The 23,368-nt window shown below is 34.2% G+C and overlaps 3 protein-coding genes and 2 pseudogenes across 4 annotated transcripts; 3 read left to right on the forward strand and 2 right to left on the reverse strand.

Moving 5' to 3' along the window:
• Positions 1-562: 562 nt before the first annotated feature.
• On the forward strand, positions 563-1,227 carry LOC111315466 (protein LITTLE ZIPPER 1-like). The gene is made up of 2 exons (XM_089765455.1): positions 563-778; positions 871-1,227. The coding sequence occupies exons 1-2, from the start codon at positions 672-674 to the stop codon at positions 1,085-1,087; spliced, it is 324 nt and encodes a 107-aa protein (XP_089621581.1). The 5' UTR covers positions 563-671; the 3' UTR covers positions 1,088-1,227.
• A 1,598-nt stretch (positions 1,228-2,825) lies between these two features.
• Positions 2,826-6,357, reverse strand: LOC111305827 (putative sodium/metabolite cotransporter BASS6, chloroplastic). The gene is made up of 8 exons (XM_022903680.2): positions 5,751-6,357; positions 5,519-5,619; positions 5,051-5,181; positions 4,517-4,710; positions 4,158-4,410; positions 3,825-4,078; positions 3,674-3,756; positions 2,826-3,314 (listed from the first exon to the last, which is right to left on the reverse strand). The coding sequence occupies exons 1-8, from the start codon at positions 6,022-6,024 to the stop codon at positions 3,252-3,254; spliced, it is 1,353 nt and encodes a 450-aa protein (XP_022759415.2). The 5' UTR covers positions 6,025-6,357; the 3' UTR covers positions 2,826-3,251.
• Positions 6,358-8,382: 2,025 nt separating this feature from the next.
• LOC111305832 (uncharacterized) lies at positions 8,383-11,541 on the forward strand. The gene is made up of 4 exons (XM_022903701.2): positions 8,383-8,902; positions 10,036-10,272; positions 10,407-10,624; positions 10,941-11,541. Exons 1-4 carry the CDS (start codon positions 8,606-8,608, stop codon positions 11,119-11,121), a joined length of 933 nt encoding a protein of 310 aa, XP_022759436.1. The 5' UTR covers positions 8,383-8,605; the 3' UTR covers positions 11,122-11,541.
• A 2,005-nt stretch (positions 11,542-13,546) lies between these two features.
• Positions 13,547-16,693, forward strand: LOC111302373 (uncharacterized; annotated as a pseudogene).
• A 2,096-nt stretch (positions 16,694-18,789) lies between these two features.
• Positions 18,790-22,159, reverse strand: LOC111305842 (putative aminotransferase ACS10; annotated as a pseudogene). The gene is made up of 4 exons (XR_016344999.1): positions 21,424-22,159; positions 21,211-21,333; positions 19,828-19,988; positions 18,790-19,736 (listed from the first exon to the last, which is right to left on the reverse strand). The product of XR_016344999.1 is annotated as a putative aminotransferase ACS10 (transcript).
• Positions 22,160-23,368: the final 1,209 nt, after the last annotated feature.

A 23,368-nucleotide genomic window follows, 5' to 3' on the forward strand; every position in this document is an offset into this window, starting at 1 on the left:
GGACGCACGAAATTGAAGATGCCATTCCACCTTCCTCCTTCTAATGGTCCACAAAAACCTCTAACCCATTAGCTTTAACAATTCTCAAGCTGGGTCCCTACGGCAGCAAGGTGATGCCATGAAGCCACTTGTAATTAGCTTAACCATCTACACCATATCCAACCTGACTTTCACTGCAAATATTTGCAATCCAAATATACAAAACTAGTAGTACTCTACTTATCAACACTTCCATAGCTAATAAAACTACTTGCAATTGGCAGAATGATAGAGTTTTAACTTTGTTTTACATCGTAACAAAAGTTATCAGTGGAGTTGACGCTGGAGAGGGACGAGGAGGCATAGACCTTGCCATGGGGTTTTTCTTGTTCATTGATCAATATTTGGGTTGCTTATCTTTGCAATCATGAGTCCACTTGCCATCATTACAACTGAGGAGAAATCCCTCTTTTCTCCCTTTCTCTCATTTACATTACATAGGCACCAGCCCACCACATGGTGAAAGTGACCACGAACACCACAGCCCAACTATATTTATAAATAGGAGCTTATATCCCTCCTTTCTCTCAAGTTCCCCTCATTCCTTTTCCACCATCACCATCTTCTTTATGACCTTGTTTTCATTCATTTTATCGTTTCTACTACTCCAAATATAAAGAAATCATAAAAGGATGTGTAACAACATGGCTTGGAGCCCATCTCATCCCATCTATGCTTCTAATTCAAAGAGAAGGCATAGACCAAAACAATCTAAAGTTCAAATTTACAGGCTTTCCAGGTATACATATGTTTCACCTACTAATTTTTGAGAGTTGTGTGCGTATATGTTTGATGTTTCCTGTTAATGCAAACAAATTTTTACATATGCAGGAAACGATGCGAAGAAAATTTGGAGAAAGACATGGAACTAATGAACTTGAAGCTCTACTTGGAGAACCAAAGTATTATTGAAGAGAATGAAAAGTTAAGGAAGAAAGCAAATCTTCTCCATCAAGAAAACTTAGCCTTAATGTCTGAGTTTCAGAAGAAGTTTCCTCATTTGGATCGCTTTTCCAGCACCCTATTGGCTCTCCTGCAAAAACACTGACGAAGTTTAAGAAAAAATCATCTGCACCCTTCTATATATTTATATATATATATATATATATATTCCCTTTTCTTTATGATGTATGTTAGCAATATGGAATTTTGTAGCATCATGTTTTGCCTGAACTCCTAATTAAGATAAATGATGGAATTTCAATGTTTCAGCAAAAGTCTGTTTATACTAGTTTGCCTTTTTCAGCAAGGAATCATGTCAGATAATAAAGTCAGAGATTTTAGTTATTTGTTTCTACAGGTTAGGTTGATTTGGTAGATGGAACGAGTAATGCAGTTCCATGAACGTTTCCCTTCATGGGATCAATCCAAATTTAAGAAGCAAATTCTTCTGAATACGTATCAGTTTCATATGATCATCATTTAAACCTATTCTTTGGCCATGAAATTGTTATTGAGAGTAGCATCAGAATGGTTTGACCACAATTTTCGATTCACGCAGATTGCTTTTGGCATAGAAATTAAGCTTACTCTGATAGTGGAAAGTTTGCTGATCATACATTAGAGGGGGAAGGAAAGCATTTGGGTTATTGATCTTTGAACGAGGATTTACTGATTAAAAGAAAGAAATATCAGTCAATAAACCCATTCCAAACAGCTGTTTTGTTTTTTCTTTTTTCTTTTTAATTGGGTGGTGGGAGCTTCAAGGGGCTGTGTTTCTGGAAAATTTCAATTTTGTTGGTATCAACTGCACCAATAAGATGATTCATAATACACATAAAGGCTCCCTCCAACCAACAAAGGCTCACCACTCAACCATCATTCATAGATCCTTTAGTTTAAATCTTTGGGGACACTGCTTCAAACGTAAGGCCTTAAGCCCTTTAGCATCCTTATTTGCTCAACACCCATTGTTTTCTTGATCTGGCATCTTTGTCTCTCCTTATTGTCCTTGAATTGCTTTTTATGTCAAAAGCTCATGATTTCAATTTAACATTCTTTAAAGAAATCTCAAGTTAATGTAGCACATCAGTCAAATCAGAAATTATAGTTAGACAAGAAAATCATATTACAGAACAAAAATAACTCAGAAAGCAAGATAAAGATATTGACAATAGCTGTCACATGTTAACTGAGTCTTTTTTTTTTTTTTCCTTTTAAGAATTTGTAATTCAACTCTAACAAAAGAGGCTCAAGTCAAACCAGTCTGTTGACAAACTGACCAGACACAGCAAAGGAGAGGCTTTTTTATTATAGACACAGCTCAAAACATGATAACATTTGACTCTCAGGCTGCTTCTAGTCTTTCCCAAACAAGAATGAGAGAAAAATGCTCTCCGTTTAGATAGTACAATGTTTTTCCCTGGTGAAAATATGCTACCGTCACCAATGGGAAGCCTCCAGCCTGCCAAGTCCTTCCTGTAAAGGCTAAAGGATAAAAAATTCTTAATTTAAATTATAATTCAATAATCATTTAAATTTTTAATATTTTATTGTAATCAATCATTTTTTTTTAAAAATCAATTGAACCCTTAATTAGATAAAGTTTAATCATATGATAAAATTAAATCAATATCTCAATTAAACCCTTAAAAAGATCTTAGAAAGAGAGAGAAAATAAAGAAAATTATTTTATTTAATTTATATGTATATTAATTATGTCGCATCATAAATTTTATATATCACATGAAATTTTATCTTGATTGAAAAAAAATATAATGGTATTAAATTTTCCATCCAAATAAGGGTTTAATTTGAAACAAATAAATATTGAAAAAATTAATTAATTGCAATAAAAAAATAAAAGCTCAGATAATTTTTTAATTATAATTTAGGGACTTTTTACACCCTTTAGCCTTCTGGAAAAGATAATATTATGGCTGTTGTTGTAATCAGCTCTGGGGAACCATGCTGTCTATTACTTGGTAATCACTCCTTAATGACCTAAGCGAGGAGCATGGTACCCCAAATCACCTATTAAGTTATCAATGCCCTTTGTATAAATATGATTCAGCACAACATTAAAGAAACAAGGGAAAATTTCAAATTCTCTACTTGTCAGGAAGGAAATCTATTCTCTGCAGATGATCAGGGATTCAGGGGGTGCCCTACATCTGCCCTACAATGATCCCATTTTTCAACTTGTTTGCAGAAAAAATTTATGCATCATGTGACAAAGGATTGACAAATCATTGCCAAATGAACTCTTCTGATTATTCATTTTTCTTTGCCCAAAGCATGACCAGAGAGAAGCCCATCAAAGACATGATTACTGTCTGCAAATCCCAAAAAATAGATGATTAAGGATTCAGTTACAAGCAATTCGTCTTCAACAGAACTAACTATTTGGAACTTTGAAATAAGAAGAAAAACGTTGCAAAGATGTGGGATATGGAATGTAGAGAATTGAAACAAGTTTGTTCATCATTATGAATAAGGCATCAACATATCAGAAACCACACTAGCAAAAGCAAATACTTCCATCTTTAGATGCAAAAAAAAGGCCCTTTTAACAGTCTCTTATGTAAAGTACTCATTTTCAATCGACATTGGAAGAAAAGTTACCTTAAGCTTTTCATTCCTTTTCGAATGGGTAATCAGAAACAACAAAGGGAAAAGATACAAATTGACTTACAGAGAGAGCTGGAGGCACACCGACAAGTGGATCTTGGAAGAACCTATTAGCAAGTGCAAGTGCCAGAAGACTGCTTTGCATTCCTGCAAAAGGAAACATCTGTAATATTTGCAAACTAACAACAAAAGGGAAAAGAAGAAAAGGTTCTCACCTGTCTCGAAGGATAGAGTTCTTTGCAATGCTTTCACATCAGGTGCCTTATGGAAGACAGAACCACTAAGGAAATAACCAGCAATGAACGCTGATAAATGGAATGCAACAACAAGCAATGAAACAGTTAAACCAAAAGGAGACAAAACCGAATTAATGTTGATAGCAAGTGGCGCTCCAACACAGAAAGCTGTATCAAGTACAGAAAGCGGAGGCAAAAATGGCCTGATGGCTTCACAAAGATGAGGGAACAACCTGCAGACACATTAGTTGGATAAGAACTTCCTGAAAGATATCATCAAGTTTACATACTTATCCGGGGTTAGAGTATCACCGATTCAGAAGCAACCCTGCTGCAATCGGTGCAATAACAATCTGCAGAATGCTAGAGACCATTCCCATGACATCAACAGGCAGTCTTTTTCCAATAAGCAGGAGAGACAACATTGGTGTAACAAACACAGCAGTGGCAGTAGATAATGATGTCATAACAATGCTTAAGGGAGCTAGTGGTGGATCTGTCAGAAAGGTAGCATAATTTGAGAGCTGGGCACCACTGACACAGGATACCAACATAATCCCTGCACCTGATCCATTGATCCACATTCTGTCAGCATAGATTCTCCATTTGAAGGCAAGATACACAGAACTAATCTTTGGTAGCATTGACCACAAAGACAAACATACACCCACCTAAAGGAGTAGGAAGACCAAACACTGTCACAGCAATCATTCCAAAAATATATCCAAGTAGAGGCTTCACAACAAATTGACCAACATACCCAGCAAAAATAGCATCTGGCCTTTTGAATGCTTCAATAAAATCCTTCTCACTGGAATTAACCCCCACAGCAAACATCAAAAATCCTAATGCAGGGGCATAGTACCTAGAAAGAGATCAAATAACAAAAGCATAACCAAAGGTCAGTCCTCCATCATATAGTGGAACTTTTATTGTTGCATAAACTGTATTGGTTTATCACTTGCTTTAGGTTCTGGCCTCAAAAGTTGCCCCTAATTTAAATAGCATTTAAAAAGAAAAGGTTGTAAGGGATCCTACATATAAATAAGAAAAAAGGAATAAATGAACCAATCCTGATTTGAAAGGAATGGCTTAAACTGAGCATGAAAACTCGCAGTTTGCAATCTATTTGTCATTAAAAACAAAAGCGTGAAAATGAGTAGTGTTGACAACAAATTTATAGAAAGAATCAGCTAAAAAATGACCTGCTGGTAAACCATGTGAACGACGGCGGATAGACAAGAGCCAAAATCGTACTAGCAAGGACTACATGAGGCAGGATGGAATTTGATTGCTTCAAAATCTCCAATATAGAAGCCTTCTTTTGTTTAACCATCTGAAATGACATATATAAGAACTACTATCAATTTTGCCCCAAATTAATTGATAATGGCAATGTCTACAAGGAAATACATCACAACTTTTTAACTTCAAGCACCGTTTTAAAGAAAACCCATACTTAAATATAAAAGGATAAAAGTTATCAAATTTAGGATTTGGGTATCAAACCCCCTTTATAAAGTTTTGACCTTTGAGTATTAGGTAACATATAGTAATATTATAGCAAATAGAAAAGCGAGATTACTCTTTGAACCAAACATAACTATCCAACCGTAAGGAAGTTCAGTTTAGCTCAGTTTTTTCAACACTATTATATACAAAAACATGAGTACCTGATTTTGTTCAGGGCCATATTCCTGATCTGGATCCGTTTCAAAAGAACCTGAAAACTTTTGTGATGCACATTTACACACCAAAATTTCAGAGCTCCCAACTGCAAAAAAGAACCCAGACACGCACACAAATAATGAAAAGGAAAGGCTTTTAAACCCCAACCCAGAAACCCAGAAGATTAAATGATAAAAAAAAAAAAAAGAATTAGTGGTCAACAAGAAGAAAACTTACACTGAGAAATGGAGCTGACAGGACCAGGAAAATTGGAAATTAGTGGCAAAACTGGGAACAGAACTTGTTTTGGTAAATGAAAGCTATTGTTTTGCAAGTAAACATGATTGAATCGTGGGCGCTGGATCAAGAACTGACCAGTGGTTGAACTCATGTTTGTTTTTATGTATGGATTTTTTTTTTCCTTTTCAAAAATGAAAGTGTTTTTCAGGCCATTTGCCCTTTTCTGTGTTCTTAAAACCGTATTGGAAAGTAGCGTACGAAACACTGACATCTGTGCCGGCGCAAAGGCGAAAAGGAAAGAACAATTAATAATCCAATCCCTATACTATTATACTATTAATCACTAGATTACTTCTAATTACGGAGAAAATCTTGTTCTTTGATTTTGTCTTTATTTCGTTTGGTTTTTTAAATATGGGTGGACAGATCTTAACTAAAACCCTTCAAATCTTGAAAAACATAAAAAAAAAAAAAAAGAAAACCCGAAAAACTAAGGAAAATAATATTAAAAGTAGTGATTCAACAATTTACATGAAATTCAAATATGGCGTTCAAATTCGTTTTTCTTAAAAAAACATATAAAGCAGTAAGAATTTCAAAAATCAAACATTTGTACAAACCACGACTATATAAGTATAAACAACAGTAAGGTTTCTTTTTTTTTTTTTTATTTAGAGAATTCTCCTACAATAAAAGAGTTCCATAATCTTTACAGAGAATCAAAGAATATCATTCAATAAGAACTTATTCTAAGATAGCAGCATTAAGATTCGAAGTATCACACGAATCTTTGCTAACTATATCTGCAGTAATTTGACTTAAATCATATAATCTCCTCCTGACAGCATCCTTGATAAGGTTCATTACTTGTGCTGGACCCTCTGCCATATGCTTAAACAGCCCACAATTCCTTTCCCTCTATTTTTGATATACACAAGCAATGGCAGCTCTCGTTAGCTTCTTTTGGTCGTATTCAGTTTATCAGTAGCAGGTTTTCCTGTTTCTTTGGTAATGGAACAAATTCAATTATCCAAATAGAATTGACCAGAAGCCAACAAATTTTAACATTAGGGCCTTTGCAGCTTGCCAGGATAGTTGAATGGCTTAAATTTACTGGAAAGAAACTGATTACATCTAAAAGTGCTTTGCCGACATACATGAATCAGTGTCCAATTGGGTTTTAATTTTTCCCTTCAGCTTTTGGCTCTCATAGAAGGCTTACTGCAATAGCCAGTTGCCCAGTTCTGATGCCAATCTGTCAGATAAGGCTATGCTGTCATAGTGGTTTGTCTACAATTATTCAATCATAGGAGAAGAATTATCCTATTGTGGGCAGCCGGTTCTTGCCGTCACAGGTGTCCACTTGTAATTGCACCGTCCTCCGAATATGGCTCACCATAATGTCACTGTTAGAACAAGTCCTTTTTCCATTTGTCCTCGAATTGGTTTTTGGCCTCTAGCTTTTAACCACATTTTAAAGGGAAAAAAAAGGAATGGAGTGTGTCACGGGTTTTTTCGGTTTTAATCAAATAAATGGGTTGAATTGATTTAATTTAATTAATTAATTAATTTTGATTAATATTTAAATTTTTTAAAATTTTTTTATTTAATTCAATTAAAAAATTGAATTAATCAAATTAACTAAAATTAATCAAAATATTATAAAAAATATATATAATTAAAAATAAAAATATATGAAATTGTTTATTTTATTTTAAGTTCTAAAATTTTTAATTTAATATTTTAATATTTGAATGTTTTTATTAGATAATTTTATTTAAGAATGGCAATGAACCCCGTCCTCGACGGGTTCCGACCCGACCCGATCTCATAGGGTCGGATTTTTTTTTTTTTTAATTTCGATTTTCGGATCGGGTCGGGTATAGTTAGAGAATAATCGGGGTCGGGTCGGGTATGCCTAAAACTCGACCTGACCCGATCTGATATTATATAAAAAAATTATTAATTAATTAATTATTTATTTATTTATATATATTTATATAATGATATTTTTAAATATTTATATTTAAAAAATAATATTTTATTAATTTCGGATCTGATCGGGTACGATTTACATAGTATCGAGTCGGGTATTAAAAAATCGGGTAGGATCAGATTCGAGTATGTTAAAGCATAAAGTCGGATCGGGTTCGTGACGAGTAAAACCTGTCCCGAATCCGATCCGATGCCATCCTTAATTTTATTTAATTTATTTTATATATGAAAAATAAAATTTTAAAATAAAATTTAATATAATATATTTTGTTATTTGATTAATTAAAAAATTAACTAAATTGATTAAATTAATTTTGATGTATTAATTTTTTAAATTAAAAATGTTAGTTTAATTTAAAAAATAATATAATATAATTCCCATTTTGAATATTTCAATGAAAAATCAAACGAACCGATACATTCGTAGAGTGAGTGAGACAATTCCCGTGTTGACATCTCAAGACCAAACTCACTGAAACACTCAGTTCCTCAGTGTCATCAACGTGTACCAAACCTGTTAGTCCAAGCAACATCATTTCGCCGCGTGTCCTAAACTTTTAAACGACACCGTTGCTTCCAATGGTAGCATAGTAATTTTCAGTACCTTAACAACAGAAAAATTCCCAAATTGACCAATGAGAAAGAAAATAAATAATATTTGGGTTTTTTAAATTAATCAAAAACCAAAGAACAGACATTTCTTCTCCTTTACTAAATTGATTCTCTTCTTTGCTTTCAATTCATCTACCAATTCCTTCTTGACCTTCTCTTCTCATCTATCACCCCTCCCTCACATTTTCCTTCTCTAATATTCTCAGGAACCAAACAGGAAATTAGGGTTCTTTTTCTGAAATCCAATGACTTTTTATGATGATAATAATAATGATGAGGGAGTAGAGGTGGTACCAGAGCTGAACCTAAGAGTTGAGGGTGATGATGATGATGATGTTTACGGCAAAGGGGAGAACTTGAGTCAGAGATTATTAGAAGAATGTGAAGCAGAAGAGAGAGATTTGTTGTTAAAGGAGACAGCTTTTTCTTCTATATGGAGAAGGTCTACTTGGTATTGGATCAAATTGGGAATTTTATTTACCTTTATAGGGTTATTGGCTGCTGTTTTCCTCAAATGGATTGGCCCATTTTTCATGGACAAGGTTGGTTCTTTTTTCCCCTCAATTTCATGCCTTTGTTGAATTTTTTTTATTCGTGGTTGAATTTTGGGTTTTTTTTTTTTTTTTGTGGGTTTTAGTGATTGCATGGTATTAAACTGTCGATTGGAATCGAGGATGAGTTTCTTTCCCTTTTCTCAACTTGGGTTTTGCACCCTTTTTTCAATTTGCTAATTGCAATGTCTTTAAGGGTTAGTATGGGGTTAGTGGTTCTTGTACATTTGTTGGATATGATATTGTTCTGTAATTTCTGCATATGGTCTGATGAATAATCGTGTTTTTTATCATTATATGTTTTGGCGGTCATTGCTGATTTGTTCTTAAAATGGGCTGAAACCTTCTCCATTGGTTCAGTTGATATTATTATTGATTAAGCACGATATTTAGTGAGAATGTGTACATTGTCAAGGTTGAATGTTCATGCTTTTATCTTTTAAGTTAGAAAAATTCATCAGGCTACATGATGATTATATGCAGGGAACTCTTTTCCTAATGGCATGTTCCCAATCCAGCTTATGTTATTATCTTTGAATTTCATTTTATATATTTCACTGCTTGCTGACAAAGATCTGTATTATCGTTTGATTCTGTCTATCCATATGTATCCCTAACATTCCTTCCTGCCGCAACAGTACACTTTCTATGTGCATTTTCTTCTTTAGCTTCGTAATGTCAACAAAGCATGCTAGTGATTCCTTATATGGGAATAGTTTGTGCTTCGAGAAATTGAGAATAATTGATTTGTGTTTTATGGTTTTAGTCGAAAACTGGCACTGTTGGTCAACTAATCTATATTCTATACTGGAGTAAGCGTTAACTTTTCATTTCCTAGGATATGTGTCTAAGATGTGTAACTGCTATCCATGCATCCTCATTCTTCCAACCAAGTTATGAAATATATCTAATGGCCACTTAGGTTTGATTCATTTTTGAGGTGCAGTTTCACCCAAAGTTGTTGATGTTAGTGATATTTTGTGTTTCTTTTCCGCGATCTTCATGCGGAACTTAAGGTTAAAACATGATTTCCTTCCGGAGACCAGTGGACTTTGTTCATTTATCTCGTGTAGGATAACTTTGCACATTCTAACTGGACTTCACTGATGACATGATGACTGCAGGAGCTAATGCCTATAATAAATTGGGAGATGACAACCTTTAGTACTCCAATGCTGGCAGTTCTAGTCTTTGCTTCTGTGGCATTATTCCCCACAATACTTCTACCGTCTACACCATCTATGTGGGTGGCAGGGATGACATTTGGTTATGGTTTTGGATTTCTGTTAATCATATCTGCAGCCGCTGCGGGCGTATCACTTCCATTCTTTATTGGGTCTCTTTTCCTTCACAGAATTCAAGTGCGTTTCTTATCCTAAGATTTATTTATTCAATGAATCCTCTCTCCTTCTCTGACTCTGTCAGTGTGTGGGGTGGGTATGTGTGCTATTGCTGTGTTTTGCAATAATATTCAACTTTTTCCATTTTTATGTAGGGCTGGTTAGATAAATATCCTAAGAAAGCTGCCATTCTTAGGGCAGCTGGTGAAGGAAATTGGTTTCATCAATTTAGAGCTGTAACATTAATCAGGATCTCTCCATTCCCCTATATGATATATAATTACTGTGCAGTTGCAACGCATGTTCGGTATGGTCCTTACATCTTGGGATCTTTGATAGGAATGGTTCCAGAAATTTTTGTTGCAATATACACGTAAGCTCTTTCTCTCTCCCTCCCTCCCTTCCTCCCTCTCTTTTTTTTTTTTTATTTATTTAATCTTGAGCTTGTGTTTACATATGTATATGTGTTTATTTTGCAAATGATCACTGATTACAACATATCTGCATGTGCACGTGGCTATGAGATGTATTTTTGCGTAGTTACAGGTTCATGATTTTGAGGATGTTCTGCTGTCCATTCTTGTGTATAATGCTTTCTATCATAGATATTGCTTAATCCAACATGCGTAGTTAATGTATATAACTTCCATACCTCCTAAACTTATTAACATAGATATTGATTATTGCAGTGGGATCCTCATACAGACTTTGGCAGATGCTTCACAGGAGCCGCACGGCCTTTCAGCTCCACAGATTTTGTTAAATGTTGGTGGTTTCCTTTTAACAGTGGTGACAACAATTGTTTTCACAGTTTATGCGAAAAGGCAGCTAAAAATATTGCAGAAAGAAGAAGAATTACTATTGCAGTAAGCTGTAGCTTGGTTCAGAGAGAAAACATGTCTACCCAAGCCAGGTGTCTATCCCATGTTGAGACACGATATAAGGCTGGATGAAGTTTTATTTATTGAACAACTTTATCCATTGAAGGGAATGTGTGAACACAGTATGGTCCTATGTAACAATGTGAAGAAGTGACACAGGGAACCAAACCAAGATAAAAATCTGACATCATATAGAAAGGCAGTTTCATTCTTCCATTTATTTAATGAATTTTATTCTTTGCCCTTTGTCTCTCTTACACATAATAGAGATTTGTATATGAAAGAAACGTCTGTCTTATGAAAGTTGAAGTGGACGAAGGCAAAATTGCTGACATTTGTGTACATAAATCATTGTCATTTTGTCGACTTGTTATATATGATGTTCTGCAGAATCCTTGCTTTTATGGCAGAATAGTGCTTCCCGTGTTCAACTGTTCATTGGTCTGTATTTTTGTATTGCATTTCAGACGAACATGCTTCTCGTTTGTTCCTTCTATGTTTTAACGTTCGGTGCGATCTCTTTGCTAAATAAAGAAATGTTCACATTTAAGATTGAGGCTCTTTCTCTGGTTTTAAAATCCAGTTTCAACCTTAAATGATGGGACAATGATGCTCTTTCCTGTTTGCTTATCCTTCCATCTTTGTCAAAGTATCTAAGGTGGATCAATGATGTTTACACATGTCTGCTTAAACTTCAAGATCTCAACAATACGTAGAAATATCATTCAAGTAAAACTCTGACTCTGTTTGAAAATGTTTCATCGAAAACAACCACTAGAGTTTCTCTTTCAAACGTTTGTCCCAAACTTCATGCACTGAAGTATTCTTACACTTTGATACGGGGCAAGTTTTGAGAATTGCCGTGCCCTGCGCATCTCTCTTCTTCATTTTTGAACAACCTCAAGGATTTAAAGCCCAAGCACTTGGACTTCACTAAGTACTCAAATCTTTCAATCAAGCCTTACTACTGCCTAGAAAAATAAGTGCTAAAATTGCCATAGCAATGGTGGGGTTTTTTTTCTTTTGCTACAACGAACTAAAACGAAATTCTCTCAATTCTATCATTGACACTCATTAATGTTGAATTTTTTATTTTTGGCTTTTGGAACATTAATGTCTTTGAGACACATTATTATGTTGTTTTTGGAAGATGGGATATGTTTTTAACACAATGATTAATGATAATTTTGCCACATGTAATGTAACTTAAGAAATCTAACATTATTGTGTTGCATATAAGCAAAACATGGCTAAAAACAATTCCATTTCATCTAAATACATACAAATAAAATAACATTATGGAGATCAGATCCCTTTATTATTATTTTTTTTCACCTAAATTTCCCAACAGTCTTAAGAACCCTTCTCTAAATAGTTGTGGCTGAATAAAAATTGGTGGTCTGTCAAGCATTTGCATTCAAAGAAGCCTTTGGGCAATGTTGAACAACAAAGCTAATAAATCCCAGTTAAAATAAAAAACAATTTTAAGTTTTTAACTTGTTCCTAAGTTACTGTCTGGCTCAAGACAGATTCCAAATTACCAAATCTTGATCACATTTTCACTAGCAACAAAATTATACTACACTGCCAAGCATTATTCTTATGAGATTGAAAAGGAAATAAAAATTGAAATTGAACATTATTGAGAGAGTTGTTGTATACATATATTACTACAAGGAGGATTGAAATTGAAAGATTATGATTTTTGGGCAGACTGTTGGAGCTTTTTAAAAGAAAAAAATGATTCTACAAAAAGAAAAAAGAGAGAGGGGGAGGGGCCAGGGGGTGAGGAATTGACATCTCTACCTACAATCTACCATGGCAGTGACTGGAGATTGAAGGAGAAATGAGGGGATGGAGCTTGAGACTGCTGGCCTGGTATTCCAGTAAGGCATGTTAAAAGTTTTTCCAAGCATTGTCTATGCACTAATGCTTGAAGTGTTAATGGCATGTATCACAAGGCAGTGATACACCATTGTTGGGGACCCTACCAAAATGAAAATGCCATGTATCACAAGCCAAAAGCCAAAGGCACCAACAAATTTTTTTCTCTAAATTCTCAAGTTAATTAAAGTATAAAACCCATTAACGTTAAAGTGCTAAAATTTTATAAATATAAAAGAGAATAAAAAATTAAAGAAAAAAATGGAAATCTGCAGAAACCCAGGGTGAGACATGGCAAGTTCTGAGAAGGGTTCAGAAACTTTCAAAAGTCAAAAAATAAAGGCAAAAATAATAAAAAAAAAATTCTTGAACATAATAATTTTATTCAGATAAATTTTTATATTTTTATTATATTTAAATAAATTTTTAAATTTTAATTTATATTTAAATAAATTTTTAACTTTTAATCTATATTCAAATAAATTTTTAAAATTTTAATTTGTACTTCTTTCTTAACATAATAATTATTTCCTTTAAAATAAAAATTTATTTAAATTCAAATTAAAAATTAAAAATTTATTTAAATATAATAAAATTTAAAAAAATTTAAAAAAAATAATTCAAAAAATTTATTAATATTTATCCAAAAATAAACGGAGATAGGAGAAGACTCCCGTTAGCCAGCTGAAAATACGGTGTAAACACTTTTAATTTTTCTTTTTTTTTTTTTCCTTCTAAAATTTCTGCATATAAAGGGGAAAAAAAGGGAAATGGAAATAAATTTTGACGGCCCATCTGACTAAATTTAATAAAAATGAAAAATCAAATGAGTGTCCTCTCAAGGTCTCAATCAGAACGGAAACAAAGAATTAAATGCAAGTAGAAGAACAAAAAAGCACAACACAAGTCAGTCAACAAAAAACCCACCATTTTCTCCTTCATTGACGCTCCCTTCTCTTTTGGGTTGTACTTAAATTTTTATTTTTTTATAAACATATATTTTATGCTTCTATTATCACCCTGCCAATAATTTTGTTGTGATGATAAGAATTGGTAGCATGGGTTGGTGAGACAGACACAGCCGGAGGCCTATCCTTACACGGACCACTGTGGGGTTTTCAACTTCAACTTGTCTTCTTTTTCTTTATATCAAACTGGGAGTTAGAACAAAGAAAAATGGGAGGGGAGAGACAGAGAGAGAAGAGAGGGAGAGGGCTGTATTGTAATAAAAAGAGCTGAGCTTTGTGATAGAAAGAAATGTACATGCACGTGGTTCAGCTTCTGTTGGTGGCAACCGTATAGATATAAATATTGGCTCACCTGTACAACTGTATTCCTTTCCAGCCAAGACCCTTTCTGCATATTTGTTCTCACTTGTCAGTTGTCATCATTTTCGTTGCAATTTCTCCTATGCTTTTTTGCTTGCCGTCTTTAACTCTCTTTCTTTTGTTTATACCTGGAAGAGCTAAAAAATTTAAGATTTTAAACTCAAACCCGGAAAGAAAAAGGAGAGATCTTCGGTTCTGACTTCTTAGTCTTTGATTCATTGAGGAAAGTGTGGGTTAAAAGGGGTAGCTCTGTTGTTTTTGGTGAGAAAATGTCCGTAAAATTTTGGAGCTTGTTGAGTTGTTGTGAGAGGAAGGGAGTGAAAAATATTGGTGTTTGGCCTTGATTTTGATGTGTTTTCTTGTCTTTGGTACTCGAGATTTTTACAAGTGCAAAAAACAAGCTTTGCTATGGGAAAAGCATGATTGGCAGACCTTTGAATTTTATTCAATAAGGCCAAACGTGTAGACTCAATTGTCTGTGTTCCTGCCGTGTTTCGAGCATGAGAAGGATCCATCAATATTTTGTTTCGCATGCTTTGCTCTTCCTGATTCTTGCTTCCTTTGGTAACAGAATCCTCAACATTTTGTTATCAGCAACTGACAAGGAAACCTTGCTCCAATTTAAAGGAAACATCACTGATGATCCTTACAACAGCTTGACTTCCTGGGTCCCAAGTGGTAACCCTTGTTTAGATTTAAGTGGTGTGTTCTGTAATCCAGAGGGATTTGTGGACAAGATTGTTTTGTGGAACACTAGCCTCAGTGGACAACTGCCAGCTGCCTTGTCAGTTTTAAGCTCTCTCAGAGTCTTGACATTGTTTGGCAACAGATTTTTAGGTAACATCCCACAAGAATATTCACTGTTACAAACATTATGGAAGATCAATGTGAGTTGAAATGCTTTATCAGGTTCCATACCAGATTTCATTGGTGATTAACCTAACATCAGATTTCTCGATTTTTCAAAGAATAGTTATACTGGAGTGATTCCATTTGCTTTGTTTAAGAATTGTTACAAAACAAAGTATGTTTGTTTTTCCCATAACAGTCTCTCTGGTTCCATTCCGGGGTCCATTATGAATTGTAGTAAGCTTGAAGGGTTTGATTTCTCGTTCAAGAATCTTACTGGTGAATTACCTTCTCGAATTTGCGATATCTCAGTACTGAAGTATGTATCTGTTGGTAGCAATGCATTAAGTGGCAGTGTACTCGAAGATATATCAAAGTGCCAAAACTTGCTATATTTGGATCTTAGCACAAATTCTTTCACAGGGTTGGCACCACTATTGGTTCTTAAATTTAAAAATATTACTTATTTAAATGTTTCACATAACGGTTCTTCGGTGAGATTCCTTTGATTGGAACCTGTAGTGAGGCAATGAAATTTTTAGATGCTTCATGGAATAGTTTGAATGGGGAGATCCCAACAAGCATTTCAAACTGTAAAAGCCTCAAAATTTTAGACTTGGGGTTCAACGGGTTTACTGGAACCATACCGATTAATATTGGGGATTTGGAAAGCCGTTGGGCAATCAGCTTGGCTAATAATTCACTAAGTGGGACAATCCCAGCTGGATTTGGCAGCATTGAGTTACTGCAGGTCTTAGATTTGCATAATCTCAACCTTGCTGGTGGAATTCCTGAGGATATAAGCAATTGCAGGTTTCTTCGTAAACTGTCAGTATAAGCGCTAGCTTTATGTATTTTAGATTTTCATCAGCATTGCTTGGAATTAATTCTAAGAGACTTGTATTATGTTGGTTCAGGGATGTTTCTGGAAATACCCTAGAGGGACATATTCCAGATACCCTTTACAACCTGTCAAATCTGGAAATTCTTGACTTGCATGGCAACCATTTGAATGGAAGTATCCCATCTAGTCTGGGGAACTTGTCAAAAATCCAATTTCTTGATCTCTCACAGAATTCACTCTCTGGATCAATCCCCCCTTCACTTGGGAATTTGAATATGCTAACACACTTTAATCTTTCCTACAATTATCTCTCTGGTATCATTCCTACTCTTCAAACCATCCAGAACTTTGGTGCATCAGCATTTTTTAACAATCGTGGGGTCTGTGGTTCCCCTTTGACATCCTGTTCTGGAAGCGACACGGCTTCCACATTGCTAAAACCAAGGTCATTAGTGTTACTGCCATTGTTGCCATTTTTGCTGCTACTGTGATCCTTCCAGGGGTTTGTCTGGTAACCATCTTGAACATAAGGGTACGCAAGAGTAAAAAGGAGGGCGTGACAGTGGTTGATTGAGACTTACGACTCGTTTGGTTCGCCAAATAAAATAGAGGAAAAATGAAATTAATATTTTGTGAGAATGAAAATAGGAAGAATAGAATAAGATATGTAATATTAAGTTCGTTATTAGTAAAGGACGAATTAATATTATTATATTTGATTAGTTTAAAGACTATAGATGGAGTAGGTTCAAAAGATCATTTTATCTTTATAATTTATTATGAAATTATTAATTAATAAAAATGCATAAAAAATCACAATAATTTAATATAAAAATTAAATATTAATACATAACATTATTTTAAGAATATTTTGAATAATATTTTAATATTAAATATTTATTTAATAATATTTTAATATTGTATTCTATTTTAATATTTTAATATATTAATTATTAATTTATATTTTAATGCATAATAATATCTTTAATAATGTTTTAATATTAAATATTGATTTAATAAAATTTTAATATATTATGTTTTTTATATTAAATATTAATTTAATAATATAAAATAATAATTTAACAAATTTTATTGTAATTTAATATAATTTAATATAATATATCATTTTAATAATATTTTACTATATTATATTATTTTAATAATATTTTAACTTAATTATATTTAAATATATTATCATATTTTAATAATATTTTAACTTTAATTTAATAAAATTTTAATATTATTTTAATAATATTTTAATATTTACAAATACTAAATATTAATTTCATAATACTTTAATATTTAATATTATTTATTATATTAAAGTAATATTAATTAATTATCGAATTAAATATTAATATTAATGTTATTTAATTATGAAAATAAAATATTATTAATTAATCATAATAATTAAAATTAATTAAACATGTAAAGATAAAATTGAAATTAATTAAATATATAAAGACAATTATTCAATAAATAGTATTCTCAATTCCTAATGAGGCATGAATTACAATTCTTGAGAGCAAGTCAAGAATTCTTATTCATTGTTTTCAAAAAATTGATATTCCATGATATTACTATTTTTTGTTAAAAAAATGAACCAAATAACGGAGTAAAAAGGGCAAAAGGAAAATGGCTGGAATGGAATTCCAATTCCATCCAACCAAACATGCAGTTGTTGAGAAATGTGTGTATAGCTTTGGAGTACTGGAGGAAACAAGCAGAGTGTCCAACTGTAAATGAGGTAGTGATTTTGTGTGAATATGTCAGAGGATTGTTGGAGGAGTGGCTCTGCTTCAGCTTGCTTTGATGGATTGAGTGGTTTCGCCGAAAATGAATTAATACAGGATATGAAGATCCGTACATCAGAGGTTCTTTCAAGAAGACCTAGCATGGCTGAGGTTGTTCAAGTTCTGGAGTCCATCAGATATGGAATGGAATCGTAGTGATCAAGTAGCAATAGTTTGCTCGACAATGTAGAGAGTTAAAGTATATTTTTGGAGGAAAGTTCAAAGAAATGGTAGTCTAGCTGGTAGGGGATGTGATTAGTTGTGCAAAGCAGGCAGAGTTGGTGATTAGGGTAAAAAGAACTGAAAAAAAAAAAAAACCATTCTTTTATATTCATTTGCGATTAACATCATTGATTTGTTCCTCTATTTGTATTCTTGTGCAATAAAAAGTATTCATTTACGTGTATCCATCTGTTCTTTGGAGCGGGTGAGTAAGTTCAAGAAAATCAAACCTGTAGGAAGCCTTCCCGTTTAAGTTAACATCAATGGCAGCAGCACCAAGCAGACATTGTCTTTTGTGTTCTCTAATGTAAAGATAAAGCCTCTCAAAAGCATTGTTCATTCAACAATGCTGGCAAATTTTGCCGAAAAGCTTACTGAATTGATCACAACATTTCAAATACGATACAGAGCTCTTTAATAGTGCCTTTTCTTACTTGCGTTTCCATATCAGATTTCTATGGTTGCAACTGTCAGAATTGTTGAAAGAAAATGTTGCTTGAGGTAATAGCTTTTTCATTTATTTTTGGTTCTTTTAATATCAGGAATGGACCTTCAAAATTTCCTCTTTAGGGTATCTTTAACTACAAATTGTATTCACATTTGCGATGTCTGTCAACTCTACTGTCCTTATTTTGGTCCTTAACTTGTGACAATGACAATAATTTTTTCATTTTCATATATTGAAATTGTCACTATTGAATTTGATCATTGAAATAAAAAATTCAACATAACACTCATAAAACAACATCATTTCATTGTCAAATAAAAGAGCTTTCTATCAAAAAATATGAGGGTTGGCTGTAATCATAGCATAACACAACAGCATTTCAACTAATCAATTTACAGGTTTCAGAAACTTTCTGAATCCGTTCCATAACTAGAGGGATATCTTTCTCTGTCAACGAGGCAAAACAGAAGCGGAACCATCCAGGTTCAATACAATGACAACAAGAACCTGGAGTTACATTGACCTTGGCTATATTCAACAACTTATCCGAAAGCTCAAGTTTCCCTTTATCACTGTAAGAGCGGATTAAACCACTCATACCAGCCCAACAGTAAAAACCCCCACCGCTCTTTATGCACTCAATGCCCTGTTTTTTCAACCCTGCAACAAACTGAACATACATTCTTTGAAGCCTCTCCCTATTAATGCGAATGAATGTTTGAACAAATTTTGTATCAGATACCATAGAGATGAGCAAACGCTGAGTTGGAGCTGAAATGGATGAGAACCTGGACAATTTTTTAGCAACAGCCAGAACCTCCTCATTAAAAGAGTAGATAACGCCAACCCTAAAACCTGGAACAGAAAGGTCCTTTGACTGACTGTACACTATATGGACTCTTTTCCGGTCAATATCTACCAGGCCAATGATTTCTGCCATGCTCACAAATTCTTCATTTCCATGGGTAGAACCAGCCAATATTTCATTAAGAGACAATGTGGATGTTCTTCTCTCTGGCAAAGTCTAGCAGGCTGTAAAGTGTTTCCCGACTTAGAAGATTGCCAACAGGATTTGATAGGTTTGAAATTTTTATCGCACGCACCTTCAGCCCACGTTTCCTTGCCTGGTCGAATGCTCGATCAAGAGCAGCTATACTTAAATTGAAGTTGTCAGCACTTCAGCAAGGAACGTGTATTATTTCCACCCCAGTTCACCATTTTACATCCCTGTCAAAACTGCATATTTTGTTCAAAACCTCAGGTTCCTTGTTGGATAGCTAAGCTGGTTACCAGAATGAAAACTGCAAATGGTGGAAAAAAAAATTACCCAGGGTAATATGGTGTTGGAACAAGAAATGCATTTCCAGCATCTGCTAACCAGAAGCCTAGAATCTCAATTGCAGGGGCCGCACCAGCAGTCAGCACTACCAGTGAAGGGTTGAAGGAAACAGCTTTCTCCATGACTTGAGACATGAATCCTGCCACAGCCTGCAAAGATGTAAAAAGACAAGACACAAACGTTTCAGGTAGAGACTGTTTATTGACAAAAACAAAACATTTCCAGAAGGAACATTAGATGAGAGGATCTTCCAAGGGCAGGTAGAGAATTGATTCGAGACTAATGACCCAAGACATCAATATCAGACATCTTAACTCTTGAAGTTATGCATGTTAAATTTAAAATGTTACAAAAAAAATTTAGGCCGGTAAAGGTATTTTTCCAACATATTACATCACCTGAAAATTTTAAATACCCTGCAAAACTAGTGCACAAGTTAAGAAGATTTGTCATTAATTGTTAATATCTTTCTCCCTTTTCTTTCTCTAACAACGAGGTTACTTCATGATCAGGGGCATAAATGTATTCCAGCATATGTTTAATTTTCATCAAACACTACACTGCAAGTAATCAAAGTGCATGATACATAAATGATAGAAAAGGGAAAAAAAAACACTTGTTTTAAGACATAAACTAAACCAGAAATTACAAGATCTCAGTGCACGTACATGATTTAATGAAAGAATAGTTCTTGTATCTACCAACAACATATATCACTGAATAAGAATTAAGAGTTGATGAAGTTAGATTTATAGTTTTTTATTTATCCCTTTTTAATTGAACATGTAGCACTTAACCAAAAGGGAATAATTTCAATTTATTATATTCATGAACTTTTTTTTTCTCTTTTATATCCTCTTCTCTAAGAAGCTTACTTGGCTTGTCTTGTGTCTAGTGTCTGCCACCTGGCACCTGCAATCTGCTCAGGCCTCCAATACTACAATCCATATATTTGGTGTTTGCGACCTCAGTCTCACTTGATTCTTCATAATAGAAGCATTATACTCCATTAGAGATCTTTTCTAGGTACTCAATAAACTGCAAAGATACGTATCCTCCTTTGAGGAATGCCAAACAATCAAAGATCAAGGACCCTAAAAAATTTTTGGTGCCACCATTATTAATAGAGACCAAGAACCGTTAACCATAGGCCATAGCCATACACAGCAGTCCCTAGAGCACAGAGTAACCTTATTAAAGTCACCTAAAAGGCTAATAGTGATTACTATTAGCTTTCTCACTACCATCATATCAACCATTTGGAATTTGAATACAACTTCAAATAATAAAAACAAACCTAACAAGAGAATCGACTCACAAACTGGTAGTGAAAATATTAAACTAAGTTGAAAATATTTTCACAATGTTTACCACTTTCAACTCCATCAATCCGTCAAAAGGCTGGTAAGTTGCAATCCCGCTAATGCCCATATTTCCCAATATCGCTTCTTCAGCATTCTCTGCTAGCCAATCCTTAACCAAATCCAAAGACAACTAAAAAACCAAAAAGAAAAAAAAAATCAGAAAAAACCGAACCATAGAGCATGTTAACAGTTAAAAACACAAAAAGTAAAAAGAACCCACCTTGTTTTCTGCTAAACCCAGCTGGATGACCCCATTAGGGTTACCCAGTTCATCATACGAATCCTCCTTGACCCGCCTCAATCCCGCATAATACGGAGAATCCGCACCCTTCACAATCCCATCAACCCGAACCGAAACCGAGACGCGTCCACTCGGACTTCGCGGCGATAGCAAAGCCCGAGATAGATTACGTGTCAACCAAGGAAGCTCCGCCAACTTGCCGGACGATGGCGACCGGGTCCTTGGGTTATGACCCGGGGAATTCGATTCGTTCTGGTCATCCGGGTCATTTCGATGTCGCTTCAAATAGAAATGGAGAAAGTAAAAGAGCGCGCAAGGGATTACGGAGCCTAAAACTAAGCCTCCTTGTCCTTGAACAACACCTTGTAGAGGAACTATCACTCTCATGCCAGCTCCTCCTCCCCCTCTTTTTCTTTCCTTTTCGGGTTCGGGGCTCCGAGTCCGCGAATTTCGGATTTGTGTCATTGTAGTGAAGTCATGACCACATAACTAAAAAATATTGAATGGAAATGGGAATTGAAAATATGGGTTTTTCTGGTTTTTCCGATTAATGTTTAATGGAAGAACAAAAATAATAGCTTTGTAGTTTCTCTTTTGTGCTTTTTCTTCCTTTAACATTTTTCTGGTTTTCTGGGTTTCTTTTTTTGGTAGAATTATGGGAGACAGATTCTTTCTGAGCCATTCCTTGCTTGATTGGGGGGATTTTTTTATTTTTTTGGGGGGGGATTTAGCTGTTGAGATCGAGGGGAAAGCAATGAGTTTACTGAAATGGCCTTGCTATTTTTGTCCATTATTTCTTGTGATGGGTTTTGAAAGTTGGGACTTTTGTTTTTCTTCGGTAATTTTCATGCGTTGGTTGACAACTTTTGTTATCATTCCTTGACTAAGGGTTTATTTACACGGTCGATGAAATTAACTCGGATGATATTAAAAATAATAATAATTATTATTTTTAATTGTAATTAAAAAAAATTTTGCACTTAATCTAAAATTTTTAATTAAAAATTTGTGCTACGTTTAACCAACAGCACCTCATTGAATTCTTGTTTGGATTTTACGTATAAATTTTTGAAATTTAATTGCATTTCATCGAAGTTAACAATAGTCGTATCTAAATTCATCCTGTACCGAGGGGAAGATAATGTCAAGTAAAGGTGTAAATGATGCATTAGTACTCGCAAGTTACTCAGATTTGATTCGAAGAAAACTCGAATTCGGTTTGATTATTATCGAATCAAGCTCGAGCTCAGTAGCTCGACTTATCGATCGAGCCAAATTCGAGTATTTTTATATCCGACTCGAGTAACTCGCGAGCCTAATCGAGTTTTTATATTTAAATATATTTTTATTATTTTAATTAATAAAATATTTCGAGTCCGAGTTTGAGTTCGAGTTTGAACATGAATAATCGAACTCTTATCTAGTATACGAATCGAACTTATTTTTACATATTAATCGAACTTAATCGAACGAATTCGAGTAGCTCGAATTCGATCACGAATCAAGCTCGAACTTGAAAAATAAAACTCGATCGAGCTCGAATCGAGTATTGAACCTCAAATTGTAAGTCGAACTCGAGCTTCTCACTACTCGACTCGACTCGACTCGATTACACCCCTAACGTCAAGTCCTTCGGTTGCTTTGTTCACTGCTTTAAGATGAGATATCTGACGTAAATTTGCTACATATAATTACTACCTCAAGGTTTATCCTTTTGCACATGTTTTGGTTTTGGATCTAGCATTGCTTGCAAATAGATTAAAGTTATTGTGTTTGATCTAATCTTAGCTATGATAGTCATATGATGAAGCTGACAAAAAGATGTTCTTGATGCTATCAAAGGCATGTACTACTAACCTTATTCTAATGTGAAGCCAAAAAGATAGTATGATCACTCTCCTGTATTTTCGCTTATTATGAATAA

Source organism: Durio zibethinus, chromosome 9, assembly GCF_047325235.1.
Source record: "Durio zibethinus cultivar Kanyao isolate XHJ-2024 chromosome 9, ASM4732523v1, whole genome shotgun sequence".
Classification (NCBI taxonomy): Eukaryota; Viridiplantae; Streptophyta; class Magnoliopsida; order Malvales; family Malvaceae; genus Durio; species Durio zibethinus.

Excerpts from the sequence above, each read along its gene's own strand:
- LOC111315466 (XM_089765455.1), top strand. The coding sequence starts at position 672 with ATGTGTAACAACATGGCTTGGAGCCCATCTCATCCCATCTATGCTTCT. Across the intron at positions 779-870 it reads CAAATTTACAGGCTTTCCAG|GAAACGATGCGAAGAAAATT; the intron begins GTATACATATGT and ends TTACATATGCAG.
- LOC111305827 (XM_022903680.2), bottom strand. The coding sequence starts at position 6,024 with ATGTCAGTGTTTCGTACGCTACTTTCCAATACGGTTTTAAGAACACAG. Across the intron at positions 4,079-4,157 it reads GCAGGGTTGCTTCTGAATCG|GTTGTTCCCTCATCTTTGTG; the intron begins GTGATACTCTAA and ends ATGTGTCTGCAG. Across the intron at positions 3,315-3,673 it reads GTGTGCCTCCAGCTCTCTCT|ACAGTAATCATGTCTTTGAT; the intron begins GTAAGTCAATTT and ends TGGGATTTGCAG.
- LOC111305832 (XM_022903701.2), top strand. The coding sequence starts at position 8,606 with ATGACTTTTTATGATGATAATAATAATGATGAGGGAGTAGAGGTGGTA. Across the intron at positions 8,903-10,035 it reads GCCCATTTTTCATGGACAAG|GAGCTAATGCCTATAATAAA; the intron begins GTTGGTTCTTTT and ends TGATGACTGCAG. Across the intron at positions 10,625-10,940 it reads ATTTTTGTTGCAATATACAC|TGGGATCCTCATACAGACTT; the intron begins GTAAGCTCTTTC and ends TGATTATTGCAG.